Source organism: Hydractinia symbiolongicarpus, chromosome 3 (assembly GCF_029227915.1).
Source record: "Hydractinia symbiolongicarpus strain clone_291-10 chromosome 3, HSymV2.1, whole genome shotgun sequence".
Lineage (NCBI taxonomy): Eukaryota > Metazoa > Cnidaria > Hydrozoa > Anthoathecata > Hydractiniidae > Hydractinia > Hydractinia symbiolongicarpus.
The window spans coordinates 28,790,586-28,812,597 of NC_079877.1; the positions used below are offsets into that span (position 1 = coordinate 28,790,586).

The 22,012-nt window shown below is 32.8% G+C and overlaps 1 protein-coding gene across 3 annotated transcripts; it reads left to right on the plus strand.

The window, feature by feature from the left end:
- The first annotated feature begins 4,361 nt into the window (after window positions 1-4,361).
- Window positions 4,362-20,985, plus strand: LOC130636690 (uncharacterized). Of its 3 annotated transcripts, none has more exons than XM_057446495.1 (3): window positions 4,362-5,032; window positions 18,679-19,037; window positions 19,139-20,985. In XM_057446495.1, exons 1-3 carry the CDS (start codon window positions 4,752-4,754, stop codon window positions 19,372-19,374), a joined length of 876 nt encoding a protein of 291 aa, XP_057302478.1. In that variant the 5' UTR covers window positions 4,362-4,751; the 3' UTR covers window positions 19,375-20,985. The 3 variants fall into 3 exon arrangements, with proteins under 3 accessions (XP_057302478.1, XP_057302479.1, XP_057302480.1); XM_057446496.1 differs by lacking the exon at window positions 4,362-5,032 and adding an exon at window positions 16,458-16,597; XM_057446497.1 differs by lacking the exon at window positions 4,362-5,032 and adding an exon at window positions 16,662-16,818.
- Window positions 20,986-22,012: the final 1,027 nt, after the last annotated feature.

The window sequence follows — 22,012 nt, forward strand, 5'->3', positions numbered from 1 at the left end:
TTACTGCAGCATTTTTTACCCTAAACTCATTTCTTCATCTCTCAGTTGCGCAATAACCTTTTTTATACTTTTTCGCTATACTATTAGACTATTTATAGAGTTGAGACTTTCTCTCTTTAAACAATTACAAAACTCTTTCCTGGATTTACTTCAGTTATTTTGTTAAGATTTTCTTAAAGAGTATTGTTCGTTGTTTTGAATTCTTATGACAAATGTGTATGCATGAAATCAACAAAATTTGGCATAACTTCAAAAATATATATAAAGCGAGAACTTGCATTTATATATACCAACTAAAGGATTTAAAAATAAAGAATGTGTGCACACAAAAGGCAAATCTTGAAGGGTAATTAGGTTTCAATTAAATATATTTTTAAGTTCTAAAGAAAATTACCTGACGAAAATTAGTCTACTTTTCAAGTACCTTTTGACGAATGTTTCAAATGTTAATGGGATCTGGAATGTTAGTAGCAATGTTTTTTCAAAAGAACTTATCTTTTCATCTTATCACTTATCACTTATCATCATGAATGGTAATGGATGGAGGGACATATCCCACCATTAGCATCCGTGCTCTGTCAATGTTTAAGGACATTATTTTCATAAAAAATACAGAATTCAATTCAATACAAAGAAATTTTGTTGATTTTGTCTCATATAGTGTTCCTTGACATTTAGAAAAGAGCAAATGCTATCTCGCGTGATATCGTAACATTGAATTTAAATCTTTTTTCCCCTGCTTTTTCTTACTTTTTCATTCTTGCATTGATTTTATCTTGTTTCTTATTCCGAAATGTATATTATCAAGGTTAATTTGATAAAGCTAATAAATCTAGCTTTGTATTAAACGATTTTTTTTTATTAACTACTCCATTACTAATACTACTCCTTTGCCACCAGGACAAAATCTCGCTTTTCAGTTTTCATAGGTAGCAAAAAGGATTTACTACCATCATCGGAGTTGTTAAGAATAATGGTTAATTCACTGAAAGAAATATTCCTCGAGTGTTTTGAAGTTCATAGCACCTGCGTGGAAGTAATATCCCGAACCTTAAATTGGCAAAAAATATAAATCGTCGAGGACCCCCCTGGGTTAGACCCTAGACAAAATCAAAATTTTTAGTTCACGTAATTCTTTTCAGTGATCATATTATCTTAAAATGTAACTACTATAGGGGAGAATTCGTACAATTATGGACGTGTCAACATGTTATTATTCACACTGGACTTGGCCTTTAAGAATTTGAGTTATTTAAGTTAAATCCATGCTCTTAAACATGCTAATTGTTGCCGTCGTCAGCATGACCGATTTTCTCGAATTTCGCGATCTTCGTGGGCCCTGACGTGAATTTCTCGTCGTGTGCAGGAGCGCGGGAGAATGCAACTAGCTAATTTTACAGGCTCTCTACTTGGCGTACGTGTGCGCAAAAATAGCTATTTTGTTGCCCCCTGGCTGCCGAGAAGTGACCATTTCCACCGTTTGTCCGTGTTGGAAAACTGCCGAAAAACTGCTTTTGTTTTGTTAATTTTGTCCAGGATTGTAGGTATTGTATTGTTTTTTTTTAATTTTTGCATGTCCGTTTGCCAGTTCATCGCCATTTTGTTTATTCATAAAGGAAAGTGGGAACAACCTTAATGCAGGAAACTTTCCCATATTGGCCTTAGATAGTCAAGGTCGCAATGTATTTCTTTGAGCAGATCACTATGATTTGTATAAGACTATGCTTGTTACAAGAAAATTGATATTTCGTGCAAGACTACCACGGATTTCAATAATATTGACGAATGGCTCCAGCTGCTCCCTCCAGGCTCTCACTGCGTGAAATGAGAACTTTTTCTTTATTGACTTACGTTTGCTTGAAGTTTAATGGCGCAAAAGTCTGAAAATTATGTAAAGCCTGGCTAGCATTTATCATTAGAAAAGATTCAAATTTTGTCTTACTAAAAGCTCGCTCCCATTGTTTTGTTCTTTCATCTCTTCGAATTTTGACTTCATTCCTGTTCACAAATATTCGTTTAGGCAGAGAGCATAAGAAAGCTTGGTTTTGTTATTTTTCGAAACATAACGTCCATTACTTGTAAGGATTTCGTCTTTTAAAACTGTTTAATTTCAACCTCAAAACAAGAGTGGTTATGTATTCCCCTTGATTCATGTGCTACTCTTAAGGTTTCGTGTTATCATTTAAATCCTTTTTAGCTATCATCCGTGTGTTTTTGGTTTACTCTTAAAAGATACGCATAATCCGGGAGGAATTCCGGTCTGCATATTATCAAGGATGTTTGAATATTTTTTAAGACAAGCACGATTGAACCCGGATATAGGGGCTTATGACGTCATTAAAGAAATTTAGAGCAATCAAATAATGTTACAGGAAACTATTTTGCACGATTGATATGCTAAATGTTTTGTTGTAGCCATGCAGTCGTTTTAAATGAGTTTTAAACTGCAATGTTGCTATGACTACAAAGGCATCAAATTGACAGTTGAAAGACCCAATAAAAATCACTCAAACGTTTTGAAAATGATTTTTTTTTGAAAAAATGACAATAAGGAACAACAATGTATATTTTGACGGTCAAAATTATAGAACCATGCAAAAATGTTGGCAAATTCTGAAAACAATGTCTCGGGAACTAATGAAGTTTGACCTACTTTCGCTGTGCAATTCATTTCCAATGTTTTGCTATCCAATCTTTTCTCAGCTCCTTCTGTGTGTTTCTGATGTAAAGTACCGGAAAAAAAGTATTCGTCTTGCAGTCCCATTAGAAAAAGATCAAAGTTGTGGAACGAGATGGATTGCAATCGAGACTGCCCAGATTTAATACAACCCTGCACAGGACAAATCTAGCACACTTTGGAACTTATGTTGAATGAGCAAAAAAATAAATAAATAAAAAATATTAATTTACTTATAATTCAATTTTTAACAGGAGACGAAGTTCAGACGTGCATATCTTTATTTCAACTCGACCCAGTATCTGAAAAAAAAGCAGTGTTGTTTCCAAGCGGCGTGAGACTCAAGTTGCTTTTAAGTTGGAAGCATGTCAATTTTGTATTTAACTTTTTAACATGACAGCCTGGCATTAATTAGGCTTGCGTCACTCCATGAAATGACACATCACCATAGTGAAATGAAAACAACAATAATAACAACATCACGTTTTCTGAGAACGACACTAACCCATGACGTAGATCTGAATCCAAGATGTTTTTATATTTGCAAAAATCTTCTTGGAAATAAAAACATCTAAAAGTCTGACTCGACCTTTTAACAAATTAAACTTTTTTATTCTGTTATCATATTTTGCTTGTAAAGAAACGCTAAATTAGGAATATGGCGTCACATTTAGCGAAAAGCCGAGAGTAATGCTTCCTATGTAAGCACTGATTAATCAAACAACGAATTCACTGATAGTTCCATTTGTCAAATGTCCACCCGAAGGAAACAAAAACGTTAAGTTCGTTAGAAGTTGTACAACAAATCCAAAAGTATTGGAATGATAATTGACAACTTGTCAATCAAGTCAATCTGTTCATTCATTCTGTAGTGAACAGGAAGCATAGCTGTAGGGACTATTCATTCGAAATACATAACGGTTTTAAAGCTCTGTCTACACTTGCATTGTTTATACTGCAAACAGGTTTGTCGTTTGAATGAATAGGCACATATAAAAGATCAAGCTCCTACATTTTTTAATTGGGATTAAACAGAAATGAAAAAAAAATAATGCACATCATAATTCGTAATTACGTGCTAGGGAGTGAGTATTTTTCTTTGTTAGTTAATAGCCACTGTCGCTGAACAGGTCATGAAAATAAAAAAGTGTCTGCACTAGATAGACAAATGGATATTTAATTTTGATCCTTATAACCAGATTTAAGATAGAGTGAGATTTTTTTTCTATTATTTCCTGCAGCATATAAATGTAGATTTGTAATCCGAAGCCATTGCATCAATACGTTTGCAGAAATGCAGCAACATTTTCAGTGGCTTGATGGTGTAAATTTTATTATGGGGATGTCATAGCAGTTGTTTAGTATTTATTTGGTGTGTAATCAGCTTTAGCAATTCTTTGTGGGCATCACCGTGGTAGCGACAATTTCCGTGTGTATTCGGGAGGAGCACGAGAACATTCGTTTCCGTGCATGTTTTTGAAACAATAAAAACAGGAATAGCTTTAATGTTTTGTTAAGAATATTTTTTAATGGAACTAATTTTAAAAGTTCAGCATAATAAAAGAAGTGTAGCTACCACGGAGTTATTTAAGTATTTTGCAAATTCAAAACATTTCGTAGCTTTTAGGAGCTTTTTATTCTCCTTTATACGTCGTTTTCTATGTTCTTTTATGTTATTCTGTAGAATTTAATTAACGCTGTTCGATATGATAAAAAAAACACAGTAATAGCATATTTGCAGTACCAGTTAGTTTTTAAGATCTTTCTGTTTCAAACACGTTTTACCGAATTTATTGAAATATAAACATGTGATGATTAAGGGAAGTGCGCCCACGACGTTTGTAATTTCGGCTTAATATTTTGCATTCGCACTTTCTTTTACACGTGATACGAAGCGTTCTCTGGTTTATATATAAAAAAAATTTTTTTCAGCGCAGGAGATAATCAGGAAAACTAGAAGAAAAGGATATTATAAGAACGACAATTGCACGAGAATAACCGACGATCTCCACGAGTGGGATTAAAGAAACGAACAATATAAGATAATCAAGGGAAAGAAAAAAGAATTATATAAATGGTTGAAGCTATACGCAACATCATGTCCTATGGCTACCAGCCACCACAAACTAATACTCCATATAGTCCGAATTCGCACACAAATAAACTTTATCATCAAGATGAATATAGAACAGACTCAAGATCTACACCTTCCTGGCACAGACACCCACTTCCAAATTATAGTTCACCACACTATGGTGGAATATCGCCTGGTGTTTCACCGCCACCACCGTCCCTGACTCCACATCCTTCAAATGAGGGACCAATCTCAAGTGGATGTATGTGTACATCATGCAAGTAGGTTCGATGTTTACATTCTTTTTATTTGTTATTTGTTTACTTGTGATTTTATTTTACTTTCTATTTACAATCTCAGGTTTTTAGTTTATGTATTGCAGTAATCACATAGATTGTTTATTAGGGAAATCTAATGGTGGTTTTCTAGCCATGTTTTTTTCATAGTGTTTACTGTTTTTTGTGTGGAGAGATTTTTTTTTTCTCCTATCATGTTAAGATTTTACAGTTAAAATCCATGTTTTCTCATTATAATATACAAAAAAAAACACTGCATGTCCAATGTTTGCAACTGATAATTTTAAATAAAAAATTAATTCATCGCGTTCTGATCGTTGTGAATTAATTCCCCTCATAAAAATCTTCTTTCTTTTTTTTCTATGAAGTGAGGGCAAAGTGCGTTTAAGTTAAGACGGGTGCTGGTTTCTTTAGGGAATGATCACAAACAAGATCCAAAAGATCAAAAAAAAATCTCTCTATATTTTTTTTAAATGCTAAATTTTTTTACGTTTAGAAAATAATACTGAAACATAATACTGAAATAATACTAAAAAAATATTGTACTTTACAAATAAAATTCTTAAATTCCCTCCCTTTTGGTATACGCGTGCCATGGTTTTGATTTTTACACTCAATATGAGTGGTGAATACATCAAATATAAACATCGTTATTAATCACTATTTTCAGCCTCTTTAAAAAAGCAGGTTGATCTCATAGAGCACTGGGGAGGAGAATAGTCTACGCCTGACCTACAAGACTATAAAATAATTGTGAACCGCATCAAGTTGAAAATAGACGTTAAACTTGTTGAAGTTTGTAATGTTAAATTCCATCAGGTTCATATTCCAGGAAGCGACCGAATGAATAAAGCAAGTTCTTTTAGTAACGGTGTCAAATTTATGCACTCTTCATCTAAAGAAAGAATTTTGAGGATCTGTGGTTTAACCTACTTGTACAAACTGTTTACTTATAGGTAAAAAATAGTTAGAACGGTTAACCATTTTTATATAACTCGAATAACTCGGGAGTTGTGATAGTTTATTTCTTCTTTTCTTGATCTCAATAACTCGGACACTCGATAACGCATACTTGATATCTTCAAACTATTGCTTCTTCGGTCCCCCGGTCTTTTTACACTTGTTTGAAAAAAATGTTTAAACCTCAATTTCTCAGTATTATTTACGTGTTGTTTTGATGTGTAACTCGTTAATCTCGTTTGGTGACAATTTTTAAGGTACTAAATGAATCAATAAATATAGATAGGAAATCTTTACAAATTATATAACTGTAACGATCTAATATTCCTCTTCATTCCCATTTCCAATTTTTTGGTAGTCCTCTGACTACTAAGATTTTATCGTATTATTTTTGTCATGTATTTTAATTCCGAAATATAGCAAAACCGCCGTACGCAGGGCGAGCAATTTATGGTTGTTGCGAGACCACGGACAATATCATCCACAATTAGTTATTAGCACGGAACCACAGAACGTATAAACACAATCAAAAACATTGGTTAAAGGAAGTGTGGTTTATTCTTTAAAGAAGAGATTGTAAATGTATATTTAAATGACCGGCGCTCATCAAATAGCGACCATTTTGAATAAACACCAAGAAACGTTCAAATCTCTTCATGTGTCGTCAATTTTTTTGCTAAAGTGTTATTTCACTAGGGGTGTTTATATGTGTTTTACTAGAACAAGCTCATATGAACTTAGAATGGCATTCTGGGCTAAAATTTAATGATGCCTTGAATAGCTCAAATTTTCAAAGTTGGAAAAATCAAAATATTGTTACGCTGTTTTCAAGAAAATGAATACCCACTTTTTTATAAGAACACAAAATTCTAACAAGGTTGGCCATTATTCTTAATTTAACATTGTTCTAAACAATAGACCAATATTCTTATATAAGAAAGTGTATTTTGAGAGGATAGATAAACAGTTTATCCTAGGGCAGACCAAATAAAAAGGAGTCGTTAACCCGTGAAAAAAATTCACGGGGTCGCCCGTCTTTAAATTAAACGCTATTCCGTGTACCTGTAGCACGACGTTTTTCATGCGGACAGACAGACAGAATAGGGCTAATAGTAAAGAGAGGGAAGATTTTAATTAGCCCTCTCATTCACAACTTTAAGGTATCTATTTTTCCTCAACTATCACACTCAGGTGAAATTTAGAACATCGTGTTTTTACTTTCATCTTACAACAATTCAGTTTATAACATAATTTCAGAACGAATAAAACATAAAAATAAAGTTGTTTTTTTCATCCGTAGCTATTCAAAATTTTGTTATTGAGAATGCCAACATATGTTATAGTCAGTAACTTTATTCGAATAAATTTTATCGCGAAAACTTTGGAGTAATTGGCGCAAAATAGCAAAAATCGCCAAATTAAATCCGCCCCAAATTTTTTCCGAATCAGATCAGTGATAAAACCACAAAATGGAAGTCCGTGCTGAGTTTGCGAGTATTTTAAGATTGCCAGAAACCTATTTCTTATCAAAAACATTTTAATACACATCATTTGTTCGATAATTTTTAGCTACATTGCATTACGTGATTTGCGACATCACGAGCGAATTTTCGCCGATCATTATGAATGTATAGCACAAGTGTTTTTGTACATATACGTGCTGCTTGTACGTGGTGGAGTTTATTTTTGCGCCGTAGACAGAGGACGATTCTCCTTTAAAATAGCCTCATTTTCAAACATATTGTATAGAATGGAATATTCAACAAAGTTTTCGCGAGTTAATATGGTTTTAAATACCTTCTCGTCAGTGGATATTTTGTCTAGACAGCAAATATAATCTGACGATCGTCTCAGCAAGACGAACGCGTTTTTTTAAACAACAAGACCATAACTTATAATCTTGTAAAATTTCTGCAATTTGCAAAGTATAATAACAACTTACTGTGTATGCAACTTCAAATCTAGAATCTAGTATTCACTACGCTTTTCCTATAGCTTTTACGAGAAAGAGTCTTGGTACGAGGTTGCTGCAAAGTGCCTGAGTCACAGAAATCTTTGTTGTAAATAGGTGACATTAAATAATAATTTGTTTGTAAGCTGCTTAAAAAAAAAGATTACCTCAAAGCAGCATTACTTTATCAACAATTTAGTTCCAAAACAATAAGAAAAATTATTATTCTCGGTACGCATGCCTCGAGGGTTGTTTTTGTAAAAAATGCGTCCTCGAATAAATGGGAATGTTTAGGGAATGTTTCAACGTTACAGTGGTTTCACCTTCTTTTTTTGTGATATACGAAAACACAAGGTTTTTTTATCAATATTAAAGACAGCTTGAGATTGGGAAATAAGCGTTAATTGTTTTTGAGTGTCTTAACATTTTTATAGCTAAAAGTTTGTTTCTGTATGGTTTGTTAACAAAACCCGTATAAGCAAAGCCCTTAAAAAGCTCCGCTCTGACGTTTGTTTTACATAAGCCTCACGGGAACATCGTTCGTCTTACGCGATGGTAAACCTAAGCCCAAAACATGGTAACCAATTTTTCGTTCTTTTTATTGACAGAATGAGGCATGACCCAAGGTAATAATATCTCTCAGCAGCGGTCGCACATGCTGTGTAAATTATCTCCATGGCAACTAAGCAGAGACACAGACAACAATGTAATAATTTCGAATTCTGTACATTTCAAAACATCCGTTAAGACTGTCCTCTTTTTTTGAAATGGTATTAACTCAGCTTGTAGGGGGGTTACATAAGACGCTTCTCCCGCCAAGTTCAAATTATTATCTGACTATTTTAAGATTTGTAACTTCGTGCCCAGGCTGTTTTAAAGACAAAAAGGTGCTTTTAAGATTTACACGGTAAAACAACGTGATCCACTTAAATATTGATAGCATGTTGGGGCAGGGTGGGTGTTCGGCCATTTTGGCTAAATGAAAAAGCATTGAAATGCTGACATATTTTAGGGTTTTCCAGTCATTTTATGTTTCCTGGACATCCATTTCCATTCAGAGAACATTTAAAACCCTTAGTGGATTGTTTTTTTTTTAGATGGCAAATATAAAAGCCTACCAATGTTCACATTTTAACCTCAACACGCACCAAAATGTTGATAGCTGCTAATAAAAATCTCAACTGGTGCACTATAAATAACCGTGGCTATTATTCGTACAGGTTATAACTTATTATGGACCGGAACTCTGTATTTCCGGTCACGTAAGGAACGACATTTTTTAACCTGAAATTATTAACTAAAACTGAAGATTCCTAAATAAATTTGCCAGTATTTATGAAGGTAATTTTACATTTAGAAGAATATGTCAACGATAGAAAAAAGATTTAGTTACAGTTAATGAAAAGTCAAACAGCACGTTTTTCAATAATTTTCACTGGAACTATTGTTAGAGATTTTAACAAAAACTTGCGATACTCGCGAAAATTAGGTCCTGAAATTAGTTTGGAGATTGGATGAATTTTAAAGACTGTGATAATAGGTAAAAGAAATCTACAATACAAAATGCGATACTCTAGATATTTTAAAGACTTTTCAAAACTATAATCCAAATTCCTATGATCGTTAAAAAATTTTAAATTGTTAATTTTATTTTCAGGTCAGGAAATTTTGCTGGAAATAACGTGGGATTTTATCTTCCTTTTCCAAACGAGTTTTATTTGAAGAAGCCAATTCTTTGTTTATTTAAACAACACAACTTATAATAGTAGATGGATTTATAATTATCTTTGTCGTGATGATAAGGGGGCGGGGTCTTCGACAAGAAGAAAGGTTGGATTAATTGGAGGGGTGGATATTTTTAGAAGAATCTGTCTATACTTGAAAGTATCAAGCTGAGGGGGGAGGGTGGCGTTGTTATAGGTAAAAATATTTTTTCAAGACAATATCATCAATTGTAAGAAGTAATTGCAAATATTCGATACACATGTTCTTGTCGTCAATATCAGATGCAAAGCAGACAGTTGAATATTTGATGTTGCTTTCTATTGTAGTTTGCCAGCATTGTGTCTCAAGGAATATTTATTACCTACAAAATTTGTTTTATTACAATTTTTCGAAATTTAATGTCCACGGTAATTATACCTTCCCCAAATTATCAAATTAACCATCATATTTAGTCCTCCTTTTGTATCCACACCCACTATCTGAGGTTTCTGGTTGTATTAATAGATTTTTCCTCTGTAATAGAAGATTCCCCCAGGTATAATAGATCTAACCCCAACAATAATAGATCTACGCAAACCATAATAGAACTAATTCCAGCCTTAACAGATCTACCCCCAACCATAATAGATCTACCCCAACCAAAACAGATCTATCCCCTAACCATTAAAGATCTACCCCTGGCGTAATAGATGTACCCCCGAACCATAACAGATCTATCCCAGCCTAAATAGATCTATCCCCAACCATAATATATGTACCCCAGTTATAATAGATCTACCCCAACCATAACAGATCTACCCCTAGCCATAACAAATCTGCCCCTGACATAATATATCTATCCCCAACCTTAGCATATCTTCCCCCTGACATAATAGATCTACCTCTAGCCCTATCCCCTACCCGTTTCGTAATAGACCTCTCCCCTCCCCCTCCCCCTCCTACAACAGACAACTGTACTCATGTAACTATGTAAGAATTACGTAACGCTTGTTAAAAAAAATCATTAACATGATTGTATCCTTTCTTTGTTAACTGATGTCGTTTTTGCTTGATTAACTTAATAAGCAAGTCATTAATGACGGAGTAACCGGAAGTTGAAAGATTTTTTAACGAATTTTTAACAACACTAATTTTCATTACTTGTTATTAAGAAACAATAAACAGAAGCTAGACATAACTAAAGAAACAGGTATCACGTTTTGATAGTTTTCAATATTTTATAAATAGGGTATACATTTTCTTTATCTTCTCCCATTAATTTATACATGATTTATTAAAAACACTCAACTTGAAAGAAGCCTTTAAATGTTTTTTAATTTTTCAATTTAAAGCTTCAAAATGTTCTTAAACTGTCTTAATTTTTCTCTTTTGTTATTTTTGAAGTTTAAAGGCGCATTTTAGTACTTCTTTAACAAATCCTTAAATGTTCCGAAGTTTTTGAATTCTGAAGCCATATGTTCTTATAAAATTTGTTCTTATAATGAAACGTATGTATCCTTTTTTTGTAGTGATATGTCAACTTTGCTCTATTGCAGTGATATGTCAACTTTTTTCTCTTGCAGTGATATGTCAACTTTGCTTACCTGTAGTGATATGTCAAATTTGTTTTCTTTTAATTTTCTTGGCGTAGTAGTGATCGTCTTTAAATATTTTATGTAATTTCAAGTTTTTCTTTCTTTTTTCTTTTAATCGAGCAAAATCACCGCATAATGTTGTTCGTAAATGATTTTTTATTGCTTTTGTTATTGGTTCTGGCGGGAAAATACATTTGACTTATCAAAATGTTTTTGTTTACATGTCCATCCAAGACAGCCGACCTTTTACCTAATTAGCGGTGAACAGAGGTTGCGTCATTGAAAAATAGATGGAAGTGGTTTTTGATTCTTATCAGCAAAACGATGTCGTTTTGTAGATGTCAATTAACTTTAGATTATCTTTTTTCGTATCTTAGTATCAGTAATTCTTAAATATAATCTGTGTTTTAAGCCTGAATGATTCTAATTTGAATGTTTATTTTCTATTCTCCAAAAAATTTTTTTCACGATATTATTAAGTATTTAAATGTCAAAGTATTGCTTCTTCCCTTCCAACTAAAGTTTTAAGTATCAGTTTGTTGGTTATCCTTTCTCCAAGATCATCCTAAATGTATGAGGAGAGATTTTAGACACATAATTTCATTGTTAGAAACAGGTCAAAAAAATTTGACTTGGTGTACAAAATAATTCAGATGTTGGATGGGTGTGCTTTCGAACTTTGTAATTCTCATGAAATTAAGAAGTAAAGCCCAAAATGTTTGCACACTGCTCCAAACTTTTTGTTCTTTTTCTTTGAATTTTATCCTCAAAAATGCCTTAGCTACCACGAAGAGGCCTAGCGACAGGTTTCTAGGTTAAAGAAGTAAAATAATAAATAAATGGACCATTTTCTTATCCCAAGAAACCAAAGCCCATTACGCAGAAGTGGAACGGTATCGTGTTAGATATTTTTCGGGGGGAGGGGGGGGGGAGAAGAGGGAGGGCCGCCCCTTCCATTGAATGTGCACTCTGGTTTGACAAAAAAAGTATAGCGGTGAAGCAATTTAAATTTTGATTAGTTTTTACTTTGATCACATTTCGTTAGAATTGGTACTTGAAATTTTTTAAATCAAATTTCAGACAATTTTCACAAGCCATTACATAAAATATAACAAACAGTTAGATGGGGATTTAGGATGGCATGTTTTTAGTACAGATTTAACTATTTCTTTCCCCTTTTTTTTCACATGAAAAATTAACAATACCAATGTTTCCTTTATCTTTTGTTGTCGTTACAAAATCTCTTTAAGATCGGATTTCCCGAAAACTTAAAAAACACACATAGGAATAAAAATTAACAAGTTCCTTTTCCTTTCTCACTGACCTTTTTCTGCTCGCGATTTTCACATGGAAAGTACGGTTCGTGGGAACAAAGCGAGAGGAGGCTCTCTTGGTTACTTTGATACCAGTTTGAACGAAATAGAAGAAATTCATTAGGTATATACTATACCGTTATTCCTCTAATTTAGTGCGATTGAAAAATTAATTATTTTCGAAGGATCGCACTAATAATTAAAGGAAATAAATTATCTAATTAGAGGAAATAAATTATCTTGTTTCGGAAATATAATTTTGGACTAAAAATAAGAGGGAAATTTGACCTTAGTCGCACTAAAATAGAGAAAATTTATTATATTTATTATATTATATTATATTTATTAACCTCTTCATTTTTTCTATCAGTTTTGTTTATGACTCTTTTCTTTCATCGATTTTCATTTTGTTGTTGTACGTATTTTCTTCTGTACAGCTGCTTGTGCCATTTTATTAGGTAAAAAAGAAAATAAGAAAACATGTCCTTAAATTAATTAGTGAAAAGAGAATGTCACATTGAAAATTAGAGGAAATAAATTAAGGAAATTTAGAAAAAGAGTTCTTTCGAAGACACATTAAATTAGAGGAATGATCTAAAATCTGCATTTTTTTGATCAACTTTAGCACAGCAACATTTTATTCAAACAGCAAATTATTTTTGGGATGCGGAAGCCATTATTTAGCAGGTTAAGTTGATAAGTTTTAAAGTTTTTTAACCCTCTACCCAGTGACCATCAAGCAACTTCTCTACAAACTATAGTTTATCAGTTACCACGTTGAAAGTCAAGTCATTTTTAAAAGCAACGTATTTAAAGTATTTTATCGTATATATCACAACAAACTCCATTCATAGAATCCTGATTTGTTTTCTGTATTCTTAAACATCCATTTTAACTCTGAATAAATTATTGAAAAAAATGACAAATTTTGAGCCTTGTTATAAATTTTGATTTAATCTTTACACTGAGGTAATATAGTGATGTCGTATTTGACTTATAAAGTTGTCGACTCTTTACTCTGGTTTTAAATTTAGTGTTGTCATCTCTTTTGGAGCCATTTATTGAGCTCCAATTGGTAGGCGAGATAGCAATTTTATTTCCGTTAATTATTAATTTTTTGGAGCATAAAATGTTTTAAAATGACTTTTGTCATCACGCTTCACTGAAAATGAAAAAAAAAAACAATTGGCCTATTTTTTTAAAACTAGAAAATATATATTTTGAAACGGAATAATACATAAATAACTTTTAAGACCTTTGCACTACAGGGTGGCACAAACACTGAGTAGAGAAATAATGGTAGCACAGGAGCGTGATTTCGAGGATTGTTAAAAAAATTAAATCTTACATTTGTTGATTTTGAAATTTAAAGTTCGGGTGACGGGGGGGGAGAGGGTTGTAGGGGGAGGGGGAAAAGGGGAAAGGGGAGGGATTTTTATGGGAGGAAGTGAGAGGTAAAATACAAAGTCTTGGATGCAATTTTCGATTTATGAGTTATCCTTTAATGCGCGTGCGTGTTGCCCGGAGTTAACTGATAAAACAATCCAACAGTTCGCCTTCTTTAGAATTTATAGATTGGATAAATTTCATGCAGTTGCAAAATATTACGTTTTGCCAGTTACGTCACCATAACAACAACTATCTTTTATTTATTTATTCGTTATCTTAAAAATCTGTTTATCGGATAAAGAGCTTTGTAGTTTTTGGAGATAAAACTTTTATAGAGATTAACACAGTCGCACACGGACCACCCTCATAAGTCTTGATTGATTGAGTCCTCTAAATAAGAATCCCGCCTAACCACCTGGGCGTTCTTTTATTGTTGGACTTTGCATTAAAATGTAGAAGGGATTCACGATCATCGATTTTGCGTTAGTAGGTATTGACATCAATTAGAACATTGTAAAGAGTTGTCAAGATTTATTTTCATAATTTTATGATTATCTCATAAGAACAATTTTGTAAAAACAATGAAGCTGGGAATAGCCAAAAAATAAGGTTTAAAATATTTTCTAATTTTCTCTTCTTTCTTGACAGAAAAACAACAAAATGTATACGTGGATTTATTCAGATCTTAAAATAATTAAAATAAACAAAAATAAAATAAAAACAATTTTAAGCTGAAGTCAATTTTTATAGCTATTAAAAGGTGCCCCGGTTACTGAACAGTGGGCAATCATTACATTCTTTTGATGAACCATAGGTAACTTAACTTTCATTAGTCAAAAATTTAAAACAAGTCCTGAGATTTTCTGGAGTGAGAATAAATAATATATATAATAGTATAATAAATAATGAGAATAAAAAGCCGTTTTTTAGTTTTATGCAAAAAGTATTCCTGTTATAATTAGCCCGTCGAAAGCAAAGAACAAGCAAACAAGCAAGAAATAGGAAATAACCCGCCGCTACTCGCTTCGCACACAGAAATTCGAGTAAAGTTGATGCAACAACATGAAATAAGGGCTTAGAATATGTTGCAGATATTATTAGTTCACAGGATGTTAGGGGACTGGAAAGAGAGAGGGACAAACTTCCGGGTGACGGAGGTATTTTAAAATTTGAATTTCCTTAGAGGAGGTCACTATCACTATCAAAAAATTGTTGTGTTCTATTTTTGTGGTAAAATAAAAATGTGTATGAGTGCTATGATAAAAATTATGATATAAATAATATTTGAATGGGGGTTAGTCCATAAAAACGAACTTGTAAAGATATTTGTTAAAACTATGCTTTACTTTCAATGTTTTGATTAAGCGCTCGTGCACCCACAATCCGTTAGGCTTTTAAAACTTCCTGTTAAGCGGCCAGCGTTAAGGTTTTAATATAATTGGAGCATCAACGAGACATTCTTTTTAAAAAAATTGTTTTTCAAAATTTTGGACAAAGTTTAAAGCAGTATAAAGGACTGTGAAATTAATTCAACCCATGTTTCGCGCATGCGTTAACGCTATACTATATGCTATGCGAAACATTCAGGAAAACCGCGCAAGAAGCAAGAAAAAATCACTTCACTAAGTCTAGCCCGATTTAAGCTTATTTTTCTATTTTGTTTTGTTTTATTTCTCGCCCGGATGTATTGCGTTTCCGCTATGTCCGCCAAAATATTGGAATGAATGAATTTTTTTTCTTTTTTAAGTATATTTTGTTATGGTGTCCCGCTTCTCATTACATTAACAAAATTCTTAATTAACAACTTAATTGTTTTAAAAATCAAAAATATAGAACACTCTCCACCGCAAATGATAGATCGTGTTCGTACACGTTGATTTTCTTGTAAATTTCTTTCCTACTGAAATTAATTTTAAAAATATCAATCATGAAATAAATTAAATTAAATTAAAACGTTTTTTACAAGCTCACATTCGTTTTAGGAATAATTTTCATGGTGTCCTGATATCCATACAATTTTTATTTCAAAATAAATTCTTAAATCCTTCCTTAGAGCACCAAGGCTTTATCCCCTTTGGATGTTGACTAGATGTGACGTCACGCTATAAATTTTATAGTGGGGGAAAAAAAGAAAGTGAAATTAGTAAACGTAAGTAAATTGGATACAAAAAACCCACAAAAATCAAAAATTAAACTTTTTTGAAAATTTAAGTTTGGAATTATCTCCGATTTATCATTATAATTTTTAGTTTTATCTCTAATGTTCTAAAAGCCATAATATAGCTGCTACGATGGAGAGCCCTTTTTGTTTTGTTTTGTTTTTATCGTAATTTCTTAAGGAAAGAAATAAATACAATTATATATCGTTTATTGTTCAATTCTTTTAATTAAGCGTTCTATTGTTCATAAAGGCGCCTCATTAACAATTATTTAAAAAATAATACGGCATATGAAATGGACACCATGTATTTTCATGCAAGAATTTCATTTTGTTGTTGTGAAACTGTTTTTTCTTAACAAAGCATCTTTTTTCTTGGAACATTGTATATACACATGGTGGCTTGGGGAAGTTTTTAATAAAGATCATCTCGAATTCAAGCATGCAAAAACCACCTTATGCATCCGTTATAAGACTACAGTAAGAACGCAAGTTTCCTTTATGTGTGACGTCACATATCCGATATGGTTTTAATTCTTTTCTTTCAACTTTTTTTTTTGTCTTAACACTCTTTTCTCTGATGATCAGATGACAGACCGTTATGTCATGATTTACATGACTGCAACATAAAAAGCGAAAGTGTTCTTTCAAATATAACATTTAAATAAAAATATGGCGGTTATACCTGACTACGAGTTATGGTAAGTTTCTTTTTTAATGTTATGCTTGAGGAAGCAAATAGTAAGTCAATATAGTTTGCGCGTCCGATTGATTATTAAGAAGGATATCAAAGATTTGTAGGTGAAATAATCAAGTTGTGAAGTATACTGTAAAAAACGACTTCATATAGAAAGACTGAAAAGAAAGCTCATAATCTCTGAAAGGTTTTTCTATTAAGGAGTGTGGTGAGATAAAGGTTAAATACCATACTATGACTTCGCATTTTTAATATCTAAAATCATTCTGACGTTCATGGGAAGTAGTTTTGGTTAATTTTAACTTCGCCTAATTATTTTTATGGACACACGGTCAATACATCTTGCAGGAGGAGTGTTTTCACAAAAGGTCTGTCAAGCACAAGAACAAACCAAATTAGAATGTAGTCTTCCGTGGGTTTAAAATAAAACGAGTTACGACTTAAGGCTTCATATCCAAAAATTTTTCCGAAGTTTAGTCTATCACCAAAGAAGGGTAATCTAATAAAGCAGGTTGAAGTTTTTAAGAAGTGTGACCACAGTACAGCAGCACGAGAAAAATTTTATGGTAATTTTTTACATTTTTAAACCTCAAGGCTTTTTTAACGCGTTCTAACGACTTTACTTTTTCTTCATACAACATATTAAGGGGGGGGGGGGGGGGGGAATTAGTTAGATGGGAACAAATTAAAGTTTTTTTTCGGGTCCAAAGCCGCATTTGGGACGTCCTTTTATTGTCCTAGATATTTTAGTGTTCATTTTTGTAGGCATGTGATTGGATTTTTGTGGTAAGTTTTTCCGCTTAAATAAAATGAAATAAACAATTCCTTGCGTTTTGACGTGTTTTATTACCCGTCAACAAAAAGCATAGAAACATGTCAGAATAGCAATAAAAAAACATATAAATAACCTTAAAAGATGCGTAACACACCACATTGGTGTGTATCATGCTGTAGACATGCGATTGTGACGTGCGTCATATTAATTTGCTGTCCGAGTTGACAACACGAGGAGAAATGATTGAAAGTTTATTTTTGTTCGTCCATTAATTTGCGGCTTGTTTTGTTTGGGCCTGACTTCACATTTTTAGAAGTGCTATTTTTGATATAAAAACTGAAGGGTATGCTGATAATAATATTTTATGAGTCATATGTTATTCATAATTTTTTTTCCTCGTTGACCAAGATGTAGTATGAGTAATCGCTATACGGAATAAAACTGCTATGAATTAATTCATAGTTTGAATTCTTTTCACTTTTTATATCTCTTATGGAATTTTACAAATAACATTTAAGGACTTTCATTTCTACATGATGACGGACAGCCTGTTGTGACATCGCACAAGAGACTTACAGTATCGTTCAAAATCCCCTGTGTTGCAGAAAAACAATATGGGTGACAAATAGTTTGCAGAATGAATTAACAAATTTACAGAACTAAACAAATGAGAATAGTCAACTGCCTTCAATCATTTGTACGGTTGTCGTTCTTATGTTGTTATTGTTGGGAACTTTTTTCTTCTTTTGTTTCATGTGCTTTTACTGCGGTCAAAATTTTTTCTTTTGTGTTTTTATTTGTGGTTGCGGAGCTCGATCCTCTTTTGAAGAGTTACCGTTTAAAAAAAATTTTTTCAGATTTTTTTAGTGTAAATTAGGATAATTGATGGACTATTTGATAGATGATTGATACTTCCCACTGACCTGTCAATCAAACTGATAAAATAAATTTGTAAAAATATAATTATAATATTTTTTTTGGACACATTGCCACAAAAATTGACTTTTTAATCAACTCTATGATTTATAAAAAAAATTAAAACTGTAATAGCCAAATAAAAAATATTTATATATTTTTGTTTATGTTTAGTCGACCTCCACAGTATCATCCGCCATCTTTACCTCATCTTCCACATTATTCATCTCAACCATCTTGGATTTCACAACAGCAATCCTTTAGCCCACCTATCGTTAACAGCAGTGGAGGAGTGCATAACGAGCATCAGTCTCCATCTTGGTCACCAGGGATGGCTGCAATGACGGCTTACGAACGAAATAATAACGAACCTAGTATGGTATCTTCAAATCGATTCGCGCAAATGCAAGATCCTGGCAGATATGCGACTCCCCAGGAATCAACCAGATATTCTTCCATTCCTGACTCTAACAGATACAGCCAAAGTCACGACTCGAGTAGACACACGTCAATGCATGACACCATGCCATCAGGTATGTGGATTCTTCCCAACTGTTATTTGTATGTTTATGCTTCGTCACGCCGAAATTTTCTTTTCTTCAGTCTAAGTTCACTTCTGTTGTTTTGTTTATAGATCCAAGAGAATGGTCAGCATCTGACGTACAGAAATGGATCCAGTGGGCTAGTTTTTCTTACAAGTTAAAATCCATTCCTTCAGAACGATTTCAAATGAACGGAAAAGCATTATGTCTGATGGATCTCAGTATGTTTATGTTCCGAGTACCAGATGGAGGAGAGCGTTTATATGACGACTTCCAAACGAGACTAAAGAAAGCACTGTGTCTAGATCAACCTCCAAAAATCACCTAACGAAATGTTCTGTACATATTCTGTGTATTTTTAGTTGCAAAAACACTTTTCAAATTTTTAGGTTTCTTCACAGGAAGACTTGTCATAAATTTAGGGAGTTAACTTTCACTAATGATCTATATCTAGGCCGTTTTTGTTATAATTTTTTCGGAATCCTTGATTGCAAATAAGAAAGTTTCTTCCTTTTATTTAATATTGATAGAGAAACGTCTTCATGTACACAATGCACGCTTTTAGCTACCAATAATCAGAGTTCAAACAAATTCAGCAACAAACTCCATTACAGCTCATGAAAAAGTTTTTTAGAACAGTTTTCTGCCATTATTTTTGCCTCAGTCTCCCGACAGTCTCACTGCTAGGTACCCAAAAACTACTGGTCGTAGAAACAGCGTGCATTTTACACTTACTATTAAAGTCAACCTCGTTCCCAAGCTCTCTTGTTCTATCAACCCTGTAAAAGTGACAGCTAGACAGGAGATCTTGGGACAAGAGGTTGCCTTTAAATAATATTATTGAACAAGTTTAAAAAGTTTTTTTTGGAATATTTTTTCGAGAAAAGTGTTATTTATGTTATAGGAATACTGTAATTTATTTCGAGTTATCGAGTGAACTAGAAAAATGAAATTATTTAAATTTCATCATTTGCTCATTTACACGTTTATATAGTTGCTATGGTGATAGGAAACGCCTTTTAGTACGAAACGAAAAACGCATTTGAATACTTTAACTTGTTTTTTGGTTAAATTGGAGACGTATCCATTACGTACTCTGTACACAATGGCGCTTCTTATAGCAATGTTTTATACACAATGGCGCTTCTTATAGCAATGTTTTGTACACATTGGCGTTTCTTATAGCAATGTTTTGTACACATTGGCGTTTCTTATGACAAACAGACGAGTAATATATATATTCATATTTTTGACATTTTATTATAGAAGAACAGAACATGATTTATTTTATACCCAAATACGTAATGCCATATTTGATAAACACATATCCATATATGGATACTGTACAGTCAGCAGTTTTTTTGTAAAGACGTTTGTTGTTTTGATGTTCCCAGTGACGCATGCAACGTGTTTGTCAATTCATATCACTTTCTTAGCATCGGAAGAAACCCTATCGTAGCAAAGCAAAAATATGTATTAGTCAGCTAGTATTTTTTAATTGAACACTCTAGGAATCTTCGTTTGTATATCAAAGGGAGGACTGGGTTTAAAGTTGGTAACATTTTATTATTCTATTTTATTTTTTAACAGCCACTTTTCTAGAAAGACTAAAGTCTAAGAAAAAGAATTGAACAAAATACGGAAAGCCTGGGAAGGAGTGGTTGAATTTAAGTTTTTTTTGTTGGAACGATGTAATGTTATGCTAATTTTAATACAGCAAAAACCATAGTGTATATATTTTGTAGGAAGCAGACACGTTTTATGTGATTACGCTACTAACTTTATAACGACAAATTTACCGACCTCGACCCAAGAGAATTTCCTTAAGTCTCCAACACTGGTTTATTGTTGGAGAAGAAAGTGTTCTTGGGTAGAAGTCGCACGTGTAGATGTTAGGTTTGGGAATATATAGTTGAAAAAAAAATTGAAGTTATCTCCATAGGGATTTATCTTTAAAATACCAATATTTAACAAAATCATGTTGTCGTTTGAAAATCCAACTAAAGGCTAAAGGTTTAGATTTTTGCAAATCTTTTTGCACGAATTTGTGACTAAAATTTGACAACCCAATATTCCAATTATCAGCTTCCCAATGTGGTCACAGAGTTAATAAAACTAGTCGTTAGCTTGTAGAAAAATCGTCAGAAATTTTTCTGTCGTTACTCGAAGATTGATAATCCTAATATTCATTTGCGACAACAGCTTTCCTTAAAGCTTGGTTTTCGCTATTATAAAAATTGCCAAACAGCTGATGTACAATAGTCACCGTTACGACTTTAAAGAACATCCATGAAGTAGATACGTGCGCACGATATTGCTCATTTTCTTACCTTCTTCCCCTGCACGCTTTTACCAATATTCCTAACCCCCCCCCCCCCTCCTCCACCCACCACCACGAAATTTAATTAAAAAATGTTTCAATAGTAAAAAAAACTGATCTATTTTTATTAAAGACAAAATAACGGAGATTGCTTCAGACATGCGCAACAAGAATAAGAAAAAATACTACTTCAGAGAGGCGCAACAAGCACAAGAAAAAATACTACTTCAGAAAGGCGCAACAAGAACAAAAAAAAATTCTACTTCAGAGAGGCGCAACAAGCACAAGTAAAATACTACTTCAGACAGGCGCAACAAGCACAAGAATACAATTGGAAATATCAAACTGACTGGACATAATCGGCCGAATCTTATTCTAATTTTTTGATCACGGAAAAACTTGTAATTTTGATATGGTTTGTTCGTATGTATGTAAAAACACATACACACTGTTTATCTTATGCTAAAATTGTCTCCAGGATTTTAAAATTCTCAAATACAAATGGTCTACCTTAGACCAAGAATAAAAACATCTAGACCTTTTTACAGGCAGGAAAAATTTGTTTCTCATGTAGCTTTTCACAAAGTAAGCATGTTGATGCTGTAATCATAAAACAAAATATAACTCTAACAAAATTTAGGCAAGT